The 25,201-nt window shown below is 39.7% G+C and overlaps 1 protein-coding gene across 1 annotated transcript in view; it reads right to left on the bottom strand.

The window, feature by feature from the left end:
- Positions 1-25,201, bottom strand: part of OTOG (otogelin) — a 109,603-nt gene that overhangs the window by 13,028 nt on the left and 71,374 nt on the right. The window contains exons 39-43 of the mRNA XM_037999621.2: positions 5,144-5,327; positions 2,508-2,728; positions 2,204-2,342; positions 548-742; positions 145-357 (exon numbers count right to left, since the gene is read on the bottom strand). Of these exons, the coding sequence (XP_037855549.2) occupies positions 145-357; positions 548-742; positions 2,204-2,342; positions 2,508-2,728; positions 5,144-5,327 (952 nt within the window). The remainder of the gene's footprint in view (positions 1-144; positions 358-547; positions 743-2,203; positions 2,343-2,507; positions 2,729-5,143; positions 5,328-25,201) is intronic.

The following is a 25,201-nucleotide window of genomic DNA, read 5'->3' on the forward strand; positions in this document are numbered from 1 at the left end:
CCTCCTCCCAGCTCACCCCCTACAAGACATTTTGCTTTTCCTAGGCCTTGTCCTATCTATCAGGGTTGGTGTGCAGGGCTGATGGATAGCTGTTTTACAGCTGTTTTACAGTTGAGATCCAAGGAAGTAAAGGCAGACACTCACCACAGACAGTCCTCAGGCAGCAGGGGTCCTTGGTAGGCAGGAGCAAGGCCACCTCCCCAAATCTCGGGCAGCTCTCAGGGCGGGGATCAGGGCAGCCCAGATCCACCGGGACGATGGTGTCTGGGGCTTGGCACTGGTGCTGGCAGCAGCCGCTGAGGGAGCTGTTCCAGGTCTCCCCCAGGGCCCTCGGCACCCCCATGCTGTCAGTGCAGGCTGCAGAGGGGAATGGAAGGGTGCGAAGTGAGGAAGGTGAGCCCAGACCTTCCCAGGCTAGACTCTCCCTGGGATACTGACCACCCCTAAGCAGACCTGAAAGGATGCAGATGGGCCTCAGCTATGGGTAACAGGAGGTGAGACCAAGGTTGGCTTTGGAGGCCCCTGCTCAGGGAGGTGAGGAACCTACCACACTTGGCCTCTGGGATGCAGAGTGCAGAGTGGCGCCGGTGCAAGATGGTGCCCTCGGAGCAGACGCAGCCCTCGCCCAGCACCTGGCAGCGCTCTGGGTCCAGAGGCCCTAGTATCCCATCCTGGCATGTCTTGGGTGGCTCACAGGCCGTCACACATGCCTGGTATGTGGAGTCACTGGAGCACAGGAAGGCTGCAGGGGCACAGTGGGCACCAGGCCTACCTCAGACCCCAGGCAGGGCTCCCCATTGAGGGCCGAAAGAACAGGAGGGGATGAGGAGGGGGCTCAGAGTGTCATCAGCACCTCAGCAGAGAGTACGTAAGTCAAGGGGCTTGGTGACATCATGTCCTTCCTTAGATCAGGACTCAGCAAAGTACAGCCCACAGCCTAAACCCAGCCCACTGTCTGTTTTCACAAATAAAGTTTTATTGGAACACAGCCATGCCTGTTCATTTATATTCTTTCTAAGGCTGTTTTTGTACTAAAAAGGTAGAGTTGAGGACTTATGACTGAGACCATATGGCACACAAGGCATCAAATACTTACTTTCTGGCTCTTTACAGAAAAGGTTTGCCAATCTCTTGCTCTAGATCAGTGTTTTAAAACTTTCTTGATTGTAAAAAGTAGATTTTACATTGTGGCCCAATACACACAAGCATGTAGAACAGTGGTCCTCAAACTCGACTACAAAAGAATCCCTAGGGAGTTTTTGAGGTATCATTGTGGGGACCCCACCCCAGGCCAATTGAATCTCTGATAGTGAGGCCCATGCATTTTCAAGTTCCCTGAGTGATTTCAAAGGGTATTTAGGATTGAAAATCGCTTCTATATAAAATAAAAAATCTCTTTTACAAAATAATACTAAACTTTCTATGAGCAATACACACTGGTATTTTCTATTCTATTCTACTGTATTTTTTAAAATGCTGGTGCTGACCCTCTAAATTGATTTCATACCCGCTGAGTTGGGATCCACACTTTGAAGAACACAACCCAAGAGGACTTTTGTCTTTTCCTCTTTTACCTGTCATATTGTGGGTGTGACCTTCCTGTGAGCCAATCCCAGCCTTTCTGGATGTGTTTACATTTATAAATCAAGCTACTCTAGCCCAGGCCACCCCTGAGGACCCCACCAGTCAAACCTAATTGGGGGAGGAGGAGGCAGATCTCATTTCCTTCCTGCAGGAAGGAGGGGAAAGACTGGAAGAAGAGAAAGGTGAGCAAAAAGGAGGCAGAGGGAACTAAGATGTGCAGGACGGTGTCCGTGGGGCAGGTCTGTGTGAGCACTTGGCACACATTCCCCCACATCCTCAAAACCACCCTGGGCGGGGGTGACGGTTACAGTCTCCACTTACAGAGAAGAGACTCAAAGAAAGCAAATACTAAAATAACAACACAATTACTATGTGTTAATATATTCATAGGACTCATAATAAATATGTGTTCATTCATATGAAATGTATTTTTATACAATATAAAAATTAAATGTAAATTAAACATATAAAATATATATAAATGTACTAATGTACATATATCCATGAATGATTAAAGCTAGAAAGCATACACGAACTTGGGTCTGGGAGCCTTTTCCCACTTTAACAGGGGATGGGAGCAACAGTCACAATGGAGGGTCCCCCTGCCCCGCAAACTCACGGCAGTAGTCAGAGCGCCGCCATTCGATGCACACGTGAAATTTGTGGCACATGGCCACATACACAGTCAGGGCCACGCAGGGCTGCTGCACGTACTTGGTGTCCCGGATCCACAGCTCACAGAATGACTCCGGAGGCACCTGGGCATATGCATCAGGCAGTGCTGCTTACTCGGATGTCACACATCCCAGTGCCCAGCTCCTCCCCTCCCTGCCCAGAAGGAACAATGAGCCTCTGCAGGTAGGTGTTGCCATCCCCAGACAGCCCAGGAGGTGTCCCCAATGCTGGACCCAGCTGGCACATACAAAGCGGTGGCAGGCACTGAAGGTGCGGTTGGACACCATGCGAAGGCAGGGCGAGCAGTCAGTTGTGGCGCAGCTGTCTGGGCGGAAGCGGGTCTGGCCCACTGCGGTCAGGGAGCTGGGCACCTGCCAGCTGTCCAGAAAGGGAGCAGGGTCCTCAGCCCCACCCACCACCGAGCCATCCTTCAGGGTGAGGTCATTGGCTGCATCTCCATCACAGATACCTGAAAGAGGCCAAACAATACCACCAGCCACGATCATCACTACCACTCCCATGTCGTCAGCTCTCACTTTTTGTATTCCTCACAGTTCTCTGAGGTCAATAATACCACTATCCCCATTTTATAGGTGAGGGAAATTATGTGAAAGGAAACTAGGAAACCTGCTACAAAAGAAAATGTCTTTGTACTTAGGAAATACACATGTATTTAGGGGTAAAAGGATACAATGTCTTGAAGTTATTTTCTAATGGTTCTGAAAAATGTGTATATATATATGGATTGCATGTGCATATAAAAATGTATACACACACATACAGAAAGAGAGAGAGAGAGAGAGAAGGAGAGAAGGAAATGGGGCAAAATGTGAACCCTGGTAAATCCGGGTAAAAGGTGTACACTACCTTACACTATCTTTGCAGATTCTAAATTTTTATAAGTTTTGCTATATTACAGCAAAATAAAAAGCTACTCCCCAAAAAATCTGCTTTACCAGTGATTGCTAGCTAATTATAACAACCGTTCCCTCTTTTTCCTGGGCAGTCAGTGTATTTTTCCCAGACGCCCTTGCAGCTGGGTGAGATCATATGATTGAGTCCCAGCCAATGGCATGTGAGTGAAGGTGACGAGTACCACCTCCAGGCCTAGTTCATAAAACCTTCCCACCTGTCTCCTCTCCTGTGAACTTGGAAACTCATGTTGACATGGCAGAACCAGAAGATGGAAGGAATCTGGGTCTCTGAATCATTGCTATCCATTTGGGAACTTACATACGCAGGAAATAAGCTTCTGTTGTGTTAAGGCACTGAGATGGGGGCAAGGGTGAAGTTTATCGGTCCTAGCTTTTAATGTGACCTAAACTTCTGGTTTCATCTCCCACCTACCATCTATATGCTCCAGACACACACTTTCCTGCCCACAACTTTGCTCAAGCTGCTCCCTCTGTCTGAAATACTTTCTCAGATGTCCTTCCTTCAAGGATGCCTCAGATGCACCATCCATGACGTTCCAAAATCTGTGTAACAGTCACTGGCTTGCAGGTCAGCCTTTCATAAAAGATTGTAGCTCTGTGAGTGCAAAGACTCATTTTCTTTTTGATTCTCATTTGTCTCAGCAACCCTCAAGTTTGTCTAGCAGGATGCCCAGGTGTCAAATGTTCATTCAAATAAAATGGAGATATAAATGATCCGACTTCTGTTCTAACATCTCTAACCACCACTCTGTGAATATAAAGCATGATTAAAGGCAAACTCTTATTGATACATTATTAATGGTTCCCATGGTCACACTTTGGGTCTTGGCTTTAAGTCAGTGAGGGATGACACAAAGGTATCCTAGGGAGGAGTCGGCTCACCAGGTGCTCTTTGCTGGGAATGACCACAGTACTGACCACAGTGCTTTTTGCTGGGAATGAACAGAGGAGAAGGAAGAAATGATGAGAAAAAGATGGTGGTAGTGATGGTGATGGTGGTGGTGGTAGTGGTGATGGTGGCATGTGTGTAAGAAGTGTTTGTGTTAAGAACAGAAGCACCATAAAACAGGGATTTTGTCTGTTTCGTTCACTGTTTTCTCCCCAGTGACTAGTACATGGCAAATATGTGTTGCACAAAGAATGAGCATAGAGCTGAACTGCATGTGTTAGTGCATGTGTGGAGGGCAATTGGATGCAGAGAGGCATGAATGTGAATGTGTGAATGATCACCAGCGGTGCAGGTGGAGGATGGAGGGTGTACGTGTGTGTGTGTGTGTGTGTGTGTGTTATAAGTGTTTTTTATCTCACCCATTATCACAATCATGGTGGTCTGTCATGGAGTGCCCCATGAGTGTCCATGTGCTTATGCCCCCACAATGAGCAGCAGCCCACATCCAGGCTTGTCTGATACCTCTTTTCCTTATGAGAATACTTCAATCCCTTAGGGCATGCTCTGTAATTATGCTATGGTCTGAAGAGCATTAGTTCTGTGTATTGTGGCAGCTTTGCTGTGTGCCCTTAGGTAAGCCCCTTAATCTCTCTGAGTCCCCTTTCTTCTTTAGTTCAGTGGGGATACTAATGGCCATCTCTCAGTGCTGTTGTGTGGATGACCAGGAGTAAATAAGATTAGAATGTGAAAGTGCTCTGTGAAATGCCCAGGCTCATGCAGATGGAAAGGATTATCCGACATTAGAAGGCTGTGAGGGAAGCTGACAGACAATCCTGGCTGAAGTGACAACTTGCTGAGTCCAGAGCCCTCTTATATCTCCCTATTGGCAGCTTTGGCCCTAGGACACAAGACATTAGGCCTCTCTGCCCTGGCAGCTCTGCTGCTTCCACCTCTGGCCTGGTATTCTGTCCCAGCCTTTCCTGCTCCAGGAGAAATTATGTCTGGGGGCAGAGGCGGAAGTGGGAATCATTCCCTTCCCCCAAGCTGGGTCCCACCTCACCGCACAGGCCATGGCCTTGGGCCTTGCTGGCTTTGCTGGCCTCCATGATCATGAGTCCTGAGCTGTGGAGCCACTGGATCTGGATGTGTGAGGGAGTCAGGATCATGTACATGTGGCCTGTGTCCTCAATTCTGAACCCATATCTGCTCACAGGTGGCCACACAGGCTGTGAGTCCACAGTCACCTTGGGAGGGAATTCAGTGTGAGCACAGCTTGTCCATCCATCCATCCATCCATCCATCCATCCATCCATCCATCCATCCATCTGTTCATCCATCCATCCACCCATCATCTGACAAAAATTTATTAGGCATTGCTATGTGCCAGGCTCTGTTTCAGGCACAGGCAGCCAAATCACAGTCCAAAGTGGCATGGGAGGATTCTAAAAATACTTTTATTGGAAAAATACAATGAAACAAGAAATGCAACAACAGGAGGCAAGCTGCATCTTAATGCCCAAATAAACACAAATCCTGAGCCCTTCCAATCACTCTCTTCTTTCCTGATTCTGTTCAGATCATTTCTTCTGGAAGTCTTTCTTGATCCTGTTCAGATCATTTCTTCTGGGAGATTCTCCCTAAATTCCCAGCCTTGGGGTTACATACCCCTACTATGGGCTTTCCTCATCTCTGTGCTGACCATTAAGACAGAAATCTATCTGTTTCCACATCAAGATCTCCAGTGAAATGAGTTTCTTAAGGGTAGATACTATGTCTGATTCACCTTTGAATCCCCAACACCTGCCTTTGGGCCTGACGTAAATTGGGGCTCACTCAATATTTGTTAAACATGCAACACACTCTAAGTCTCACAAACACTTTAAATTCAAGGCTACAACCTCTTCTGCATATTAAGAAGGTTAAATTTGGATGTACCATAGGTTATTATAATAGTTTTACACTGAAAAAAATGGGATATAAGAAGATTAAGATTTTAAAGTATTTATAATGAATTAATCTCCTCCCTTCAAGAATAGACTGTTTTATATGCTCCTGAATGTCATGTGGGTCAATAAAGAAATTATGAAAAAAAGAAACATTTCTTGAAACAAATGATAATGGAAACACAACATACTAAAACCTACAGGATACAGCAAAAGCAGTACTAAGAGGGAAATTTATAGCTATTAGTGCCTATATCAAAAAAGAAGAAAAACTTCAAATAAATAATGTAACAATGTATCTTAAAGAACTAAAAAAGCAAAAGCAAACGAAATCCAAAATTAGTAGAAGAAAAGAAATAATAAAGATCAGAACAGAAATAAATTTGAAATGAAAAAAATACAAAAGATCAATGAAACTAAAAGTTTGTTTGAAAAGATAAACAAAATTGACAAATCTTTAGCCTAACTAAGAAAAAAGAAAGAAGACTCTAATAAAATCAGAGATGAAAAAGGAGGCATCACAACTGATACTACAGAAATTCAAAGGATCATTAGCAACTACTACGAGCAGCTATATGCCAGTAGAAGAGAAAATCTAGAGGAAATGGATAAATTTCTAGACACATACAACCTATCAAATTGAACCACAAAGAAATACAAAATCTGAAAACGCTAATAACAAGTAATGAGATAGAAGCTGTAATAAAAAGTCTCCCAGTAAAAAAAAGCCTGGGATCCGATGGCTTCACTGCTGACTTCTAGTAAACATTTGAAGAAGAGCTAATACCAATCCTACTCACACTATTCTGAAAAATAGAGGAGGAGGGAATACTTCCAAACTCATTCTACGAGGCCAGTGTTACCCTGATACAAAAACCAGACCAGCACATTATTTCTGATAAATACTGATGCAAAAATCCTCAAAAAATACTAGCAAGATGAATTGAACAATATATTAAAAAGATCATTAGTTGCGACCAAGTGGGATTCAACATATGCAAATCAATCAAAGTGATACATCATATCAACAGAATAAAGGACAAAAAAGCCATATGATCATTTCAAATGATGCTGAAAATGCATTCAACAAAATTCAACATCCCTTCATAATAAAAATCCTAAAAAAAAAAAACAACTGAGCATAAAAGGAACATACCTCAACATAATAAAAGCCATATATGACAGAACCACAGCTAGTATCATATTGAATGGGGGGAAGTGAAAAGCCTTTCCTCTAAGATCTGGAACACGACAAAGATGCCCACTTTCACCACTGTTATTCAACATAGTATTAGAATTCCTACCCAGAGCAATCAGACAAGAGAAAGAAAGAAAGGGCATCAAAATTTGAATGGAAGAAGTCAAATTATCCTGTTTGCAGATGACATAATCTTATATTTGGAAAAAAGCTAAAGATTCCACCAAAAACCTATTAGAACTGATTTTAAAATTCAGTAAAGTTTCAGATTACAAAATCAACATACAAAAATCAGTAACATTTCTGTATGCCAACAGTGAACAATCTGAAAAATAAATCAAAAAAGTAATCCCATTTACAATAGCCACAAGAAAAATTAAATTATCTAAGAATTAACTTAACTGAAGAAGTGAAAGAGCTTTACAATCAAAATGATAAAACACTGCTGAAAGAAATTGAATAAGTCACAAATGGAAAGATAGTCCATGCTCATGGATTAGAAGAATCAATGTTGTTAAAATGTCCATATTACCCAAAGCAACCTACAGATTCAATGCAATCCCTATGGAAATATTAATGACATTCTTCACAGAAATAGAAAAAACAACCCTAAAATATACATGGAACCATAAAAGACCCAGAATAGCCAAAACTATTCTGAGCAAAAAGAACAAAACTAGAAGAATCACATTACCTGACTTCAAATTATACCACAGAGCTATAGTAACCAAAGCAGTATGGTACTGGCATAAAAATAGGCATATAGGCTGGGTGCAGTGGCTCATGCCTGTAATCCCAGCACTTTAGGAGGCCAAGGTGGGCAGATCACCTGAGGTCAGGAGTTTGAGACCAGCCTGGCCAACATGGTGAAACCCTGTCTCTTCTAAAAATACAAAAATTAGCCAGGTGTGATGGTGCACACCTGTAACCCCAGCTACTTGGCAGGCTGAGGCAGGAGAATCACCTGAACCTGGGAGACAGACATAGCAGTGAGCCAAGATCTCCAGCCTGGTAGACAGAGTAAGACTCTGAAAAACAAAAACAAACAAAGAAACAGACATATAGACTAATGGAATAGAATAGAGAACCCAGAAACAAATTCACACAACTTCAGTGAACTCATTTTTGACAAAAGTGCTAAGAACATACATTGGGGAAAAGACAGTCTCTTCAATAAATGGTGCTGGGGAAACTGGATATCTGTATGCAGAAGAACGAAACTAGACCCCTATCTCTCACCATATACAAAAATCAAATCAATATGGATTAAAGACTTAAATCTAAAACCTCAAACTATAAAACCACTACAAGAAAACATTGGGGAAACTCTCCAGGACTTTGGTTTGGGCAAAAATTTCTTGAATAATACCCCACAATCACAGGCAACCAAAGCAAAATGGACAAATGGGATCACATCAAGTTAAAAAGCTTCTGCACAGCAAAGAAAACAATCAACAAAGTGAAGAGACAACCCGTAGAATGGGAGAAAATATTAGCAAACTATCCATCTGATGAGGGATTAATAATTAGAATATGTAAGGCGCTCAAACAACTCTATAGGAAAAAAAGCTAATAATCTGATTTTAAAATGTGCAAAAAATTTGAAATAGACATTTCTCAAAAGAAGACATAATTGATGAACATCGATGCAAAAATCCTCAATAAAATATTGGCAAACTGGATCCAGCAGCATATCAAAATCTTATCCACTACGATCAAGTAGGCTTTATCTCTAGGAGGCAATAGGAGGAGTTCAACATATACAAATCAATAAATGTAATTCATCACATAAACAGAACTAAAGACGAAAACCAAAGATTATCTCAATAGGTGCAGAAAAGGCTTTTGGTAAAACTCAACACCACTTCAGATTTAAAACTCTCAATAAACTACGTATTAAAGGAACATATCTCAAAATAATAAGAGCCATCTATGACAAACCCACAGCCAACATCACACTGAATGGACAAAACCTGGAAGTATTCCCCCTGAAAACTGGCACAAGACAAGGATACCCGCTCTCACCACTCCTATTCAACACAGTATTGGAAGTCCTGGCCAGAGCAATCAGGCAAGAGAAAGAAATAAAGGACCTCCAAACAGGGAGAGAGGAAGTCAAACTATCTGTTTGCAGGTAACATGATCTTATATCTAGAAAACCCCATAGTTCTAGCCCAGAAGCTCCTTCAGCTGATAAACAACTTAGCAAACTCTCAAGATACAAAATAAATGTATAGAAATCACTAGTATTCCTATACACCAACAATAGCCAAGCTGAGAGTCAAATCAGGAAGGCAATCCCATTCACAATTGCCACAAAAATGTACAATACCTACGAATACAGCTAACCAGGGAGGTGAAAGATCTTTACAAGGAGAATTACAAAACACTGTTCAAAGAAATCAGAGGTAACACAAACAAACAGAAAAACATTCCATGTTCATTGATAGGGAGAATCAATATTGTTAAAATGGCCATACTGCCCAAAGCAATTTATACATTCAATGCTCTTCCTATCAAACTACCGATGACATTCTTCACAGAACTAGAAAAAAAACTATTCTAAAATTCATAAGTAACCAAAAATGAGCCCAAATAGCCAAAACCATCCTAAGCAAAAAGAACAAAGCTGGAGGCATCATGCTACTCACTTCAAACTATACTTCATGGCTGCAGTAACTAAAACAGCATAGCACTGGTACAAAAACAGATACATAGACCAATGGAACAGAATACAGAGCCCAGAAATAAGGCCACATACCTACAACTGTCTGATCTTCTACAAAATCACCAAAAACAAGCAATAGGGAAAGTACTCTCTATTCAATAAATGGTACTGGGATAAATGGCTAGCCATATGCAGAAGATTGAAATGAGACCCCTTCCTTACACCATATACAAAAATTAACTTAAGATAGATTAAAGACTTAAATGTAAAAGCCAAAACCAAAAACCATGGAAGATAACTTAGGCAATACCATTCTGGACACAGAAACAGCAAAGATTTCATGGCAACGATGCCAAAAGAAATTGCAACAAAAGCAAAAATTGACAAATGGGATCTAATTAAACTAAAGAGCTTCTGCACAGCAAAAGAAACTATCAAACAGAGTAAACAGACAACTTACAGAATGGGAAAAATTTTTGCAAACTATACATCTGACAAAGGTCTTACATCGAGTATCTATAAGGAACTTAAACAAATTTACAAGAAAACAACAACAAACAAACTACCCCATTAAAAACTGGGCAAAGGACATGAACAGACACTTCTCAAAAGAAGACTTACATTTAGCCAATAAGCATATGAAAAAGACTCAACATCACTGATCATTAGAAAAATGCAAATCAAAACAGCAATGAGATACCATCTCACACCAGTCAGAATGACTATTATTAAAAAGCCAAAAAATAACAGGTTCTAGCAAGGTTGTAGAGAAAAAGGAACACTTATACATTGTTGGTGAGAGTGCAAATTAGTTCAACCATTGTGGAAAACAGTGTGGTGATTCCTCAAAGACCTTAAACACAACTACCATTTGATCCAGCAATCCCATTACTGGGTATATACCCAGAGGAATATATATCATTCTATCATAAACACACCTGCACATATATGTTCATTGTAGCACTGTTCACAATAGCAAAGACATGGAATCAACATAAATGTCCATCAATGGTAGACTGGATAAAGAAAATGTAGTATATACACACCATGAATACTATGCAGCCATAAAAAAGAATGAGATCATGTCCTCTGCAGGAACATGGATGGACCTGGAGGCCATTATCCTTAGCAAACTAATACAGAAACAGAAAACCAAATACTGCATGTTCTCACTGATAAATGGGAACTAAATGATGAGAACACATGGACACATAGAGAGGAGCAACAGATACTGGGGCCTACTAGAGGGTGGCGGGTGGGAGGAATGAGAGCACAAAAAAATAACTAATGAGTACCAGGCTTAATACCTGGATGACAAAATAATCTGTACAACAAACCCCTGCGATATGAGTTTATCTTTATAAGAAACCTACACATGTACCCCTGAACTTAAAAGTTATAAAATAAAATAAAAAATAAGACATCCAAATGGCAAACAGGCACATGAAAATGTTCTTAACATCATGGATCATCAGAGAAATGCAAATCAAAACTATAATGAGAAATCATCTCACTCCAGTTAAAATGGCTTTTATCCAAGAGACAGGAAATAACGAATGCTGGTGAGGATGTGGAGAAAAGGGAACCCTCACACTTTTGGTGGGAATGTAAATTAGTACAACCACTATGGAGAACAGTTTGGAGGTTCCTCAAAAAACTAAAAATAGAGCTACCATATGATCCAGCAATCTGGGTATATACCCAAAAGAAAGGAAATCCATATATTGAAGTGATATTTGCACTCCCATGTTTGTTGCAACACTGTTCATGATAGTTAAGATTTGGAAGCAACCTAAGTGTCCATCAACAGATGAATGAATAAAGAAATTGTGGTACTTACACACAGTGGAGTACTCTTCAGCGATAATAGTATGAGATTCTGTCATTTACAACAACATGGATGAAAATGGAGGTCATTATGTTGAATGAAATAAGCAGGCACAGAAGGACAAACCTAACATATTCTCATTTATGTGTGGGATCTAAAAACCAAGACAATTGAACTCATGGCCATAGGGGAAGGGTAGTGGAGGGGTTGAGGGAGAGATGGGAATGATTAATGAGTAAAAAGAAAAATTATAAAGAATGAGTAAGACTTAGTGTTTGACAGCACAACAGGATGACTACAGTCAATAATAATTTAATTATGTATTTAAAAATAACTAAAAGATTATATAATTAGATCGTTTAAAACACAAAGGATAAATGCTTGAGGGGATGGGTATCCCATTTTACATGATGTGATTATTACACATTGAATGCCTGTGTCAAAATCTCTTATGTACCCCATAAATATATGGGATACATCTACCATCTACCATCTACCCATAGAAATTAAAAATTAAAAAGGATTAGACTGTTTTATGCAGCAAATTATGCAGCACATGAACTATTATGTAGAGGGAGCCTCAGCCCAGGAGTCACAAAGAAAACTTTGTGACCCTAGGAAAGCCCCTGGCTCTCCTAGCCTGAGCCTTCCTATTCGTAGAGACAGGGGATTGGGCTTCATGATCCATGAGCACTTTCTGAGTTCTGGGAGTAAACATACATATCTGAAGCCCAGAGAGGAGCCTCGCCTGCATTCACAGGACTTGAAGTCCAGGCAAGGACAAAGAATAAAAGGTTAAAAACTAAGGACTTAAGCTTCCATTTCTGACGAAGGTGGAGTAATAGGAACTGGATTTACTCTCTTGCCTTAAATTATCAAACAAATTGACTAAATATACAAAACAACAGTTTTCCAATGTGAACAGTTGGCAATGCAGGAGAGTGATCCCTAAAAACAAAAAAATGGAAACAAATGAGGCAAGCCTTCTTATTGCCAAATGTTATTACTTAGAGAGTTTAGAGGCTGCAGTGCAGGGAGCAGGAACCCAGGCAGAGCCTGGTGGTTTCCTAGAGTTTAGAAGACAAGAGATGGACGTTCATAAAGGCCAAGGTAGCTAGAGTTTGCATGGCAGACAGAGAGAGAGAGAGAGAGAGAGAGCTCTGAATCTTTGCAGAATCCCCCTCCAACCCTGTCCTGACCCTGTCCTGAATTTTCAGCTGAATATTGATCAATGTATGCAGGTGAGAAAATTACCTGACACTAGAAAAAGAACCACCTGAAAGGAACAGACAGAAAAATCCACAGAACTAGAACCACCTGAAAGGAACAAACAGAAAAATTCACAGAGCTAACACAGGGCTGAGAATAGTTGGGGCTACCACTAGCTAGAATAGAAAAACCTCCTAATATGTAGAGTATAAGGTAGGGTATGCAGAAGGGTATTGCTTTAGTAGCAGGGAATTGGTATGTAGGATAAAGAATAAAATTACACTCAGAATAAAGGCTACTTTGGCTTTACCTAACAAAGCTTAAAGGCAAGCCTCAGAAGGATCAAACTCTTTCCAAGTAGTATAACTACTACAAAGCTCAAGAATATTTTCAAAAATAAAATGAAAGAATATCCAGCATCCAAAAAGGCAAAACTCACAATGTCTGGAATTCAATTTAAAAAAATTGTCAGGCATGCAAAGAAGCAGGAAAATACAACCTATAATGAAAGAAAAAATCAATGACACACATGGTAGACAAGGAAATATAAACAGTTATTTTTAAAATTGTTTTAACTATACATGCTGAAGAAACTAGAGGAAAACAGAAGAAAGTGAGATGTTCATGATATGGAAAGACCCAAATCAAACTTGTGCAGATGAAAAATATCATGTCTGAGATGAAAACCACTGAATGGAATTAATATGCTTAGACACTATAAATGAAAAGATTAACGAACTTAAAGATAGAGCAATAAATACTATCTGAAATGAAGCACAGACTAATAAAAGACCCAAGAAAATGATGAACAGAGAGCATAAGTGATCTGTGGGTCAACTTCAAGTATCCTAATACACATGTCATTGAAGTCCCCAAAAGAGAACTGAATTACCAGGCCTATCATAACCAAATTGCTTAGAAACAGTGATAGAAGGAAAATCATAAAAGCAGCAAAAAGGGGTAGAAAAAAACTACATTACGTATGAAGGAACAAAGAATGACAGCAGATATCTTATCAGAAATAAGCAAGATAAAAGATAGTGGAACTTCATAACAGCACTATTCAAAATAACCAAAAATATGGAAACAGCTTAAATGTCCATAATAAATGAATGGATAAACAAACTGTGGTATATACATACAATGGAATATTATTCCAGCCATAAAAATGAATGAAGCATTGATACATGCTTCAATGTGGATGAACCCCCAAAACATGGAGTTCAGTGAAAGAAGCTAGACACAAAAGGACAGATATTGTCTGACTCCACTTATATGAAATATTCAGAATACGTAGATCCAGAGACAAAAGGCAGATTGGCAGTTCATGGATTGTGAGGAGAGGTGAATAGGAAGAAACTGCTTAATGGGTATGGGGTTGCCTTTTGGGGTGATGAAAATATTTTGGAGCTATTCAGAGGCGATGGTTGCACAATATTGTGAATGTACTAAATGCCATTGAATTGTTCACTGTAAAATGCTTAATTTTATGTTATGTCAATTTCTCCTCAATAAAAAAAAAAGACAGGAGCAAAGCCTTGTAAAGTACTGAAAGAAAAAATTATCAGCCTATAGTTCTATACCCAGTGAAAGTATTTCTTAAAAATGAAGGAAAGACCAAGACTTCTTCCGACATACAAAAGCTGAAAGAATTTATCACCAGTAGATCTGTACTACATGAGTGTCAAAGGAAGTCTTTCAAGCAGAAGAAAAATGATACCAGATGCAAATCTAGATTTACACAAAGGAATAAAAAGCACAAAATAGTAAATACGTGGGTAAATATAAACTTTCCTTGTTTTAAAAATCTCTTTAGAAGATAAATTAAATGCTTAAGGAAAAACAATAACAATTTACTGTGTCGTTTATAATAAATATAGAAGTAAATTTCATGACAATAACACAAAGGCTTGATGAAAGGAATTAGCAGTATACTGTTATAAAGTTCTTATGGTGTATGTGATGCAATATAATATTATTTGTAGCTAATCTGTGACAAAGTAAAATTACATACTATAATATCTAAAGCAACCATTAAAGGAGAAAAAAAAGTATAGACAATAATCCAACATTGGAGATGAAATGGAGTCATTAAAAACAATCCAAAGAAGGCAAAAAAACGAAGAAGGAGGGAACAAAGAACAGATGTCACAAACAGAAAACAAATAGCAACAATATATAAACATCACCATGTTGAGGACCAAATTAAACATAAATGGTATAAACATCCCCAATTAAAAGGCAGAGATTGTCAGATTGGATCTTTAAAAACTGAAGGCTCAACTATTTACCCCCTGCAAAAATCCCACTTTTGTTTGTTTGTTTGTTTGTTTGTTGAGACAGGACTTCACTCCTGTCACCCAGGCTGGAGTGCAGTGGTGCAATCATGGCTCACTGCAGCCTCAACTTCCTGGGCTCAGGTGATTCTCCCACCTCAACCTCCTGCATAGCTGGAACTACAGGCATGTGCCACCATGCTTGGATAATTTTTTAATGTATATATTTTTAGTAGAGATTGTGTTTTGCCATATTGCCCAGGCTGGTCTCGAACTCCTGGGCTCAAGCAATCCACCCGCTTCAACCTCCCAAAGTGAGATTATAGGCATGAGCCTACATGCGGGCCAAAAATTCCACTTTAAATAAAAAGCCACAAATAGGTCAAAGTAAAAGGATGAAAAAAGATACATCTGAGGGGGCGGAGCAAGATGGCCGAATAGGAACAGCTCCAGTCTCCAACTCCCAGCGCGAGCGACACAGAAGACCGGCGATTTCTGCATTTTCAACTGAGGTACTGGGTTCATCTCACTGGGGAGTGCCAGACGATCGGTGCTGGTCAGCTGCTGCAGCCCGACCAGCGAGAGCTGAAGCAGGGCGAGGCATTGCCTCACCTGGAAAGCGCAAGGGGGAAGGGAATCCCTTTTCCTAGCCAGGGGAACTGAGACACACAACACCTGGAAAATCGGGTAACTCCCACCCCAATACTGCGCTTTAAGCAGACAGGCACACCAGGAGATCATATCCCACACCTGGCCGGGAGTGTCCCACACCCACGGAGCCTCCCTCATTGCTAGCACAGCAGTCTGTGATCTACCGGCAAGGCAGCAGCGAGGCTGGGGGAGGGGCGCCCGCCATTGCTGAGGCTTAAGTAGGTAAACAAAGCTGCTGGGAAGCTCGAACTGGGTGGAGCTCACAGCAGCTCAAGGAAACCTGCCTGTCTCTGTAGACTCCACCTCTGGGGACAGGGCACAGTAAATAATAACAAACGCAGCAGCTCTGCAGATGCAAACGACTCTGTCTGACAGCTTTGAAGAGAGCAGTGGATCTCCCAACACGGAGGCTGAGATCTGAGAAGGGACAGACTCCCTGCTCAAGTGGGTCCCTGACCCCTGAGTAGCCTAACTGGGAGACATCCCCCACTAGGGGCAGTCTGACACCCCACACCTCACAGGGTGGAGTACACCCCTGAGAGGAAGATTCCAAAGCAAGAATCAGACAGGTACACTCGCTGTTCAGAAATATTCTATCTTCTGCAGCCTCTGCTGCTGATACCCAGGCAAACAGGGTCTGGAGTGGACCTCAAGCAATCTCCTACAGCTACAACCTACAGCTGAGGATCCTGACTGTTAGAAGGAAAGCTATCAAACAGGAAGGACACCTACACCAAAACCCCATCAGTACATCACCATCATCAAAGACCAGAGGCAGATAAAACCACAAAGATGGGGAAAAAGCAGGGCAGAAAAGCTGGAAATTCAAAAAATAAGAGCGCATCTCCCCCGGCAAAGGAGCGCAGCTCATCGCCAGCAACGGATCAAAGCTGGACGGAGAATGACTTCGACGAGATGAGAGAAGAAGGCTTCAGTCCATCAAATTTCTCAGAGCTAAAGGAGGAATTACGTACCCAGCGCAAAGAAACTAAAAATCTTGAAAAAAAAGTGGAAGAATTGATGGCTAGAGTAATTAATGCAGAGAAGCTCACAAACGAAATGAAAGAGACGAAAACCATGGCACGAGAAATACGTGACAAATGCACAAGCTTCAGTAACCGTCTCGATCAACTGGAAGAAAGAATGTCAGCGATGGAGGATCAAATGAATGAAATGAAGCGAGAAGAGAAACCAAAAGAAAAAAGAAGAAAAAGAAATGAACAAAGCCTGCAAGAAGTATGGGATTATGTAAAAAGACCAAATCTACGTCTGATTGGGGTGCCTGAAAGTGACGGGGAAAATGGAACCAAGTTGGAAAACACTCTTCAGGATATCATCCAGGAGAACTTCCCCAACCTAGTAGGGCAGGCCAACATTCAAATCCAGGAAATACAGAGAACGCCACAAAGATACTCCTCGAGAAGAGCAACTCCAAGACACATAATTGCCAGATTCACCAAAGTTGAAATGAAGGAAAAAATCTTAAGGGCAGCCAGAGAGAAAGGTCGGGTTACCCACAAAGGGAAGCCCATCAGACTAACAGCAGATCTCTCGGCAGAAACTCTTCAAGCCAGAAGAGAGTGGGGGCCAATATTCAACATTCTTAAAGAAAAGAATTTTAAACCCAGAATTTTATATCCAGCCAAACTAAGTTTCATAAGTGAAGGAGAAATAAAATCCTTTACAGATAAGCAAATGCTTAGAGATTTTGTCACCACTAGGCCTGCCTTACAAGAGACCCTGAAGGAAGCACTAAACATGGAAAGGAACAACCGGTACCAGCCATTGCAAAAACATGCCAAAATGTAAAGACCATCAAGGCTAGGAAGAAACTGCATCAACTAACGAGCAAAATAACCAGTTAATATCATCATGGCAGGATCAAGTTCACACATAACAATCTTAACCTTAAATGTAAATGGACTAAATGCTCCAATTAAAAGACACAGACTGGCAAACTGGATAAAGAGTCAAGACCCATCAGTCTGCTGTATTCAGGAGACCCATCTCACACGCAGAGACATACATAGGCTCAAAATAAAGGGATGGAGGAAGATTTACCAAGCAAATGGAGAACACAAAAAAGCGGGGGTTGCAATACTAGTCTCTGATAAAACAGACTTTAAACCATCAAAGATCAAAAGAGACAAAGAAGGACATTACATAATGGTAAAGGGATCAATTCAACAGGAAGAGCTAACTATCCTAAATATATATGCACCCAATACAGGAGCACCCAGATTCATAAAGCAAGTCCTTAGAGACTTACAAAGAGACTTAGACTCCCATACAATAATAATGGGAGACTTCAACACTCCACTGTCAACATTAGACAGAACAACGAGACAGAAAGTTAATAAGGATATCCAGGAATTGAACTCATCTCTGCAGCAAGCAGACCTAATAGACATCTATAGAACTCTCCACCCCAAATCAACAGAATATACATTCTTCTCAGCACCGCATCGTACTTACTCCAAAATTGACCACGTAATTGGAAGTAAAGCACTCCTCAGCAAATGTACAAGAACAGAAATTATAACAAACTGTCTCTCAGACCACAGTGCAATCAAATTAGAACTCAGGACTAAGAAACTCAATCAAAACTGCTCAACTACATGGAAACTGAACAACCTGCTCCTGAATGACTACTGGGTACATAACGAAATGAAGGCAGAAATAAAGATGTTCTTTGAAACCAATGAGAACAAAGATACAACATACCAGAATCTCTGGGACACATTTAAAGCAGTGTGTAGAGGGAAATTTATAGCACTAAATGCCCACAAGAGAAAGCAGGAAAGATCTAAAATTGACACTCTAACATCGCAATTAAAAGAACTAGAGAAGCAAGAGCAAACACATTCGAAAGCTAGCAGAAGGCAAGCAATAACTAAGATCAGAGCAGAACTGAAGGAGATAGAGACACAAAAAACCCTCCAAAAAATCAATGAATCCAGGAGTTGGTTTTTTGAAAAGATCAACAAAATTGACAGACCACTAGCAAGACTAATAAAGAAGAAAAGAGAGAAGAATCAAATCGACGCAATTAAAAATGATAAAGGGGATATCACCACCGACCCCACAGAAATACAAACTACCATCAGAGAATACTATAAACACCTCTACGCAAATAAACTGGAAAATCTAGAAGAAATGGATAATTTCCTGGACACTTACACTCTTCCAAGACTAAACCAGGAAGAAGTTGAATCCCTGAATAGACCAATAGTAGGCTCTGAAATTGAGGCAATAATTAATAGCCTACCAACCAAAAAAAGTCCAGGACCAGATGGATTCACAGCTGAATTCTACCAGAGGTACAAGGAGGAGCTGGTACCATTCCTTCTGAAACTATTCCAATCAATAGAAAAAGAGGGAATCCTCCCTAACTCATTTTATGAGGCCAACATCATCCTGATACCAAAGCCTGGCAGAGACACAACAAAAAAAGAGAATTTTAGACCAATATCCCTGATGAACATCGATGCAAAAATCCTCAATAAAATACTGGCAAACCGGATTCAGCAGCACATCAAAAAGCTTATCCACCATGATCAAGTGGGCTTCATCCCTGGGATGCAAGGCTGGTTCAACATTCGCAAATCAATAAACATAATCCAGCATATAAACAGAACCAAAGACAAGAACCACATCATTATCTCAATAGATGCAGAAAAGGCTTTTGACAAAATTCAACAGCCCTTCATGCTAAAAACGCTCAATAAATTCGGTATTGATGGAACGTACCTCAAAATAATAAGAGCTATTTATGACAAACCCACAGCCAATATCATACTGAATGGGCAAAAACTGGAAAAATTCCCTTTGAAAACTGGCACAAGACAGGGATGCCCTCTCTCACCACTCCTATTCAACATAGTGTTGGAAGTTCTGGCTAGGGCAATCAGGCAAGAGAAAGAAATCAAGGGGATTCAGTTAGGAAAAGAAGAAGTCAAATTGTCCCTGTTTGCAGACGACATGATTGTATATTTAGAAAACCCCATGGTCTCAGCCCAAAATCTCCTTAAGCTGATCAGCAACTTCAGCAAAGTCTCAGGATACAAAATTAATGTGCAAAAATCACAAGCATTCTTATACACCAGTGACAGTCAAACAGAGAGCCAAATCAGGAATGAACTTCCATTCACAAATGCTTCAAAGAGAATAAAATACCTAGGAATCCAACTTACAAGGGATGTAAAGGACCTCTTCAAGGAGAACTACAAACCACTGCTCAGTGAAATAAAAGAGGACACAAACAAATGGAAGAACATACCATGCTCATGGATAGGAAGAATCAATATCGTGAAAATGGCCATACTGCCCAAGGTAATTTATAGATTCAATGCCATCCCCATCAAGCTACCAATGAGCTTCTTCACAGAATTGGAAAAAACTGCTTTAAAGTTCATATGGAACCAAAAAAGACCCTGCATTGCATTGGGAGTTATACCTGATGTAAATGACGAGTTGATGGGTGCAGCACACCAACATGGCACAAGTATACATATGTAGCAAACCTGCACGTTGTGCACATGTACCCTACAACTTGAAGTTTAATAATAATAAATAAATTAAAAAAAAAAAGATACATCTTAGATATACATATTAGGTATACGTGCTAACACCAATCAAAAGAAAGCTGGAGAAGCTATTACAGTCAAGTCAGACAAAGTGTAATTCAGAACAAAGACTTTTTACCAAGATAAAATGACCATTTCCTAAGAAGAAAAGAGTTAATTCATCAAAAGGACATAACAATCCTGAATGCTATGTACCTAAACAACAGAATTTCAATATATGTGCATAAAAACTGATAAAACTCCAAGGAGAAATAGACAAATAAACAATTATAGTCAGATATTTCAACAGTCTCTCAATAACTGGGAATAAACAGGTAGAAAATTAGTAAGAATTTAGAATACTTGAACAACACTATCAGCCAACTTGACCTAATTAACATTCATAGAACACTCCACCCAATAATAAAATACACATTTACTTGGAGTATATTCTTGGGCATAAAATAAATCTTACTAAATGTAAAAGAATTTAAGCTAGATAAATTATGTCTTATGAACACAATGAAATTAAATTAGAAATCTATAACAGAAAGGCATCTGAAAAATTATAAAATATTTGAAGATTAAATAAAACACTTAAAATAATTCATGGGTCAAATAAAAATCAAAAGGGATATTTAAAAGTATTTTGAACTGATTGAAAAAGAAAACACAGCATACCAAAACTTGTAGGATGCAGCTAAATCAATACCTACAGGGAAAATTGTAGCACTAAATGCTTACATTAGAAAAAGAGGCTGAGCACGGTGGCTCACAACTGTAATCCCAACATTTTGGGAGGCCGAGGCAGGTGGATCACGAGGTGAGGAGATTGAGACCATCCTGGCTAACATGGTGAAACCCTATCTCTACTAAAAATACAAAAAGCTAGGTGGTGCCTGTAGTCCCAGCTACTTGGGAGGCTGAAGCAGGAAAATGGCGTGAACCTGGGAGGCAGAGCTTGAAGTTAGCTGAGACTATACCACCACACTCCAGCCTGGGCAACAGAGTGAGACTCAGTCTCAAAAAAAAAAAAAAAAGAAGAAGAAGAAGAAGAAATGTCTCAAATTAATGACATAAGCCTCTACCTTAACAAACTAGAAAAGAAGAGTAAATTAAGCCTAAAGCAAGCAGAAGAAAGGATATAATAAAGATAGCAGAAATCAATGAAATAGAAAACATAAAAATAATAGAGAAAACCAATAAAGCCATTCTTTGAGAAGGACAATAAATTTGATAAGCCTCTAGCCAGGCTTGTCAGGGAAAAGAGAGAAGACATAAATAACTAATGTCGGGAATTAGATACGGCACATAGATTCAGATCCTACAGAAATTAAAAGTATAGCAAGAATATATGATGGACAACTTAATGTTTATAAATTTGACAACTTGGATGAAATGGACAAATTCTGTGAAAGATGCAAACAATGGACAAATTCTGTGAAAGATGCAAACTACCCAAACTTACCAAAGAAGAAATATATAACCAATATAGCTCTACATCTACTAAAGAAATTGAACGTGTGTTTTAAAATCTCCCCAGAGAAAAATCCAGGCTCAGATGGCTTCACTGTTGAATTCTACCAAATGTTTAAGGAATAAATATTACCAAGTCTACATATATTTTTCCAGAAACTTAAAAAGGGGAGAATACTTTCCAACTCATTATATGAGGCCAGTATTACTCTGCTACCAATAGTAAACTATCATATTACAAGAAAAGAAAATTTAGACTAATACCCATCATAAGGATATAAAAATGTATAAAAAGGATAATATAACAAATGAAGTTAATTTCAGGAAGGCAAGACTGGGTTAACATTCAAAAATCAATGTAATTCATCAAATTAATAATCTGAAAAAGAAAAACAACGTGATTATCCAAATAGGTATGGAAAAAAGCATTTGACAAAATTCAACATCTACTCCTGGTAATAAAAAACTCTCAGAAAACTAGGAATAAAAGAAAATGTTCTTAACCTGATGAAGGACATCTGTGAAAAGCCTACAACTAACATCATGCCTTACAGTGAAAGATCGAATGCCTTCTCCCTAAGATCAGACAAGGATGACTGCTCTCAACCTTTCTTATTCAGCATCACACTAGAGGTCCTAGCCAGTGCAACAGGCGAGAGAAAATAAATTAAAAGCATACTCATTGGAAAGGAAAAAAAAAACTGTCTATATTTGGAGAGGACATAATTGCCTATGTAGAAAAACCCAAAGAATATAAGAACTAATAACTGAGCTTAGTAACATTGCAAGATACAAGCTCAATGTGCAAAAAATAAGCTGCATTTGCATTAGTAATCAGCAGTTGGAAAGAAAAACAAAAACAACAGAATTACTTACAATAGCACCAAAAAATATAAACTATTTAGGAATAAGTCTATCAAAGTATGTGTAGGATCCTCACACTGAAAACTGCAAAACACAAATAAAAACATCAAAGAAGCCATAAAAAAATAGAGATGAACCATGTTCATGGACTGGAAGACTCACCAATGTTAAGAATTATTCTTCTCCCAAATAATCTATATATTGAATGAAACTCAAAATCCCAGGAAGACATTTGGTAGAAATAAAAAAGCTGATTCTAAATTTCTACGAAAAGTTAAAGGAATTAGAATAGCTAGGCCAGGCACGGTGGCTCACACCTGTAATCCCAGCGCTTCGGGAGGCTGAAGCAAGAGGATCCCTTGAGGTCAGGAATTTGAGACCAGCCTGGGCAACATAGTGAGACCCCATCTCTATACAAAATTTAAAAATTAGCTAGCCATGGTAGCATACACTTGTTGTCCTGTACTTGGGAGACTGAGGTACGGGGATTACTGAGCCCAGGAGGTCGAGGCTGCAGTGAGCTATCATTGCACCACTGTACTCTAGTCTAGATGATAGGGCAGGACCCTGTCTCTAAAAAAAAAGACAAAACAATACCACCTAATTTTAAGGTTTAATAATAAGTAAGGGTAATCAAGACGGTGTAGCATCAGTGAAAGGATATATTAATAGGACAAAATAAAAAGTATATAAATAATTCCAAACATAAATTTTTTTTTTTTTTTTTTTTTTTTTTTTTTTTTTTTTTTTTTTTTGAGGTAGAGTTTCACTCTTGTTACCCAGGCTGGAGTACAATGGTGCAATCTCAGCTCACTGCAACCTCTGCCTCCCGGGTTTAAGTGATTTTCCTGCCTCAGCCTCCTGAGTAGCTGGGATTATAGGCGTGTGCCACCACGCCCAGTTTATTTTGTATTTTTAGTAGAGAAGCGGTTTCTCAATGTTGACCAGGCTGGTCTCGAACTCCCGACCTCATGATCTGCCCACCTCAGCCTCCCAAAGTGCTGAGATTACAGGCGTGAGCCACTGTCCCTGGCCAACTGGTTTTTAAATAAAGGTTCAAAGACAGTTCAATGGAGACAGAACAGTCTCTTCAAAAAATGGTGCTGGAAAAATTGAGTATTCACATTTGAAAAATGTATCTTAACTCATACTTTGCACCATTTACAAAAATTAACCTTAAATGCAACATACACATAAAAGTAATACCTAAAACTATAAAACTTCTAGAAGAAAACATAAGAGAGATTCTGTGTGACTTTGGGCCAGGTTCATTAGGTACAACACCAGTATCATGATTCATAAAAGCAAAACTGATAAACTGGACACCATCAAAATAAAAAACCTTCGGTCTTTTGAAAGACATTAATAGGTGAATAGAAAAGCACTGGAAAATTAGATTTATATCTGATAAAGGGATCATATCCAAAATACACAGGAAAAGTTCTCAAAACTCAATACAACAACATGATCTTTAAAATTTGCAAAAGACTTGAACAGATACTTCACCAAAGAGCATATGCCATGGAAAATAAACCCATGGAAAGATGCTCAACATCTTCAGTAAGCAGAAAAATGCAAATTAAAGCCAAAATGAGGTTCTATTTGACACTTATTAGAATGACTAAACAAATAAACAAACACAAACCACCAAGTGCTGGCAAGGACGCGAAGCTCCTGGAGCTCTCATCCATTGCTGATGGGAATGCTAAGTACCCGCTCTGGAATACAGTTTGGCAAGTATTGAAAAGCTAAATACGTCCTTCCTGTTCAACCCAGAAATCTACTCCTGGGGGCTTTATCTACACAAAACCTGTATGTAAATGTTTACAGCCACTTTTTTTGTTATTGTCCCAAACTGGAAACAACTCAAATATCTTTCAACTGGTTAATGGATAAACTATGGTACATCTACAAAGTGGAATACTATTCATCAATAAAAAGGATTAATCTACTGATCTGTGCAACAATGTGGATGAATGTCACCATATACTCTGGTCAATTTATACGACATTCTGGAAAAGGCATAACTATAGGGGCAGCAGACAATGGTTGTCAGCAGGTGGGGGAGGGGTTGACAACAAACAGGCAGGAGGTAGTGTTTGGGCAATGATAAAACTGTTCTATATCATGGTTGGAGGTGGTAGTTATGTGACTGTAAGTGCTTGTTACAACTTGTAGAATTGTATACTAAATAGGGTAAATTTTACTGCATGTAGAGTATATGTTAATTTTTTAATGGAAAAATTTTATAAACTAAGAAATGAAACTCAGGGAGTTTTCTGTTCCAAGTCTTCATCCCATGGGAAACCTACTGTCTGAAACCCCGTTCTTAAGAGTGCCACAAATGTGCCGCACCCTGTGTTCAAGGGCAGATTCCAAAAGGAAGGCTGCAGATTGAGGCTCAGGAATTGGGGAAAGAGTTACAACTCTGGGACCTGAG

The sequence above is a fragment of the Chlorocebus sabaeus genome, chromosome 1 (genome assembly GCF_047675955.1).
Source record: "Chlorocebus sabaeus isolate Y175 chromosome 1, mChlSab1.0.hap1, whole genome shotgun sequence".
Taxonomy (NCBI): domain Eukaryota; kingdom Metazoa; phylum Chordata; class Mammalia; order Primates; family Cercopithecidae; genus Chlorocebus; species Chlorocebus sabaeus.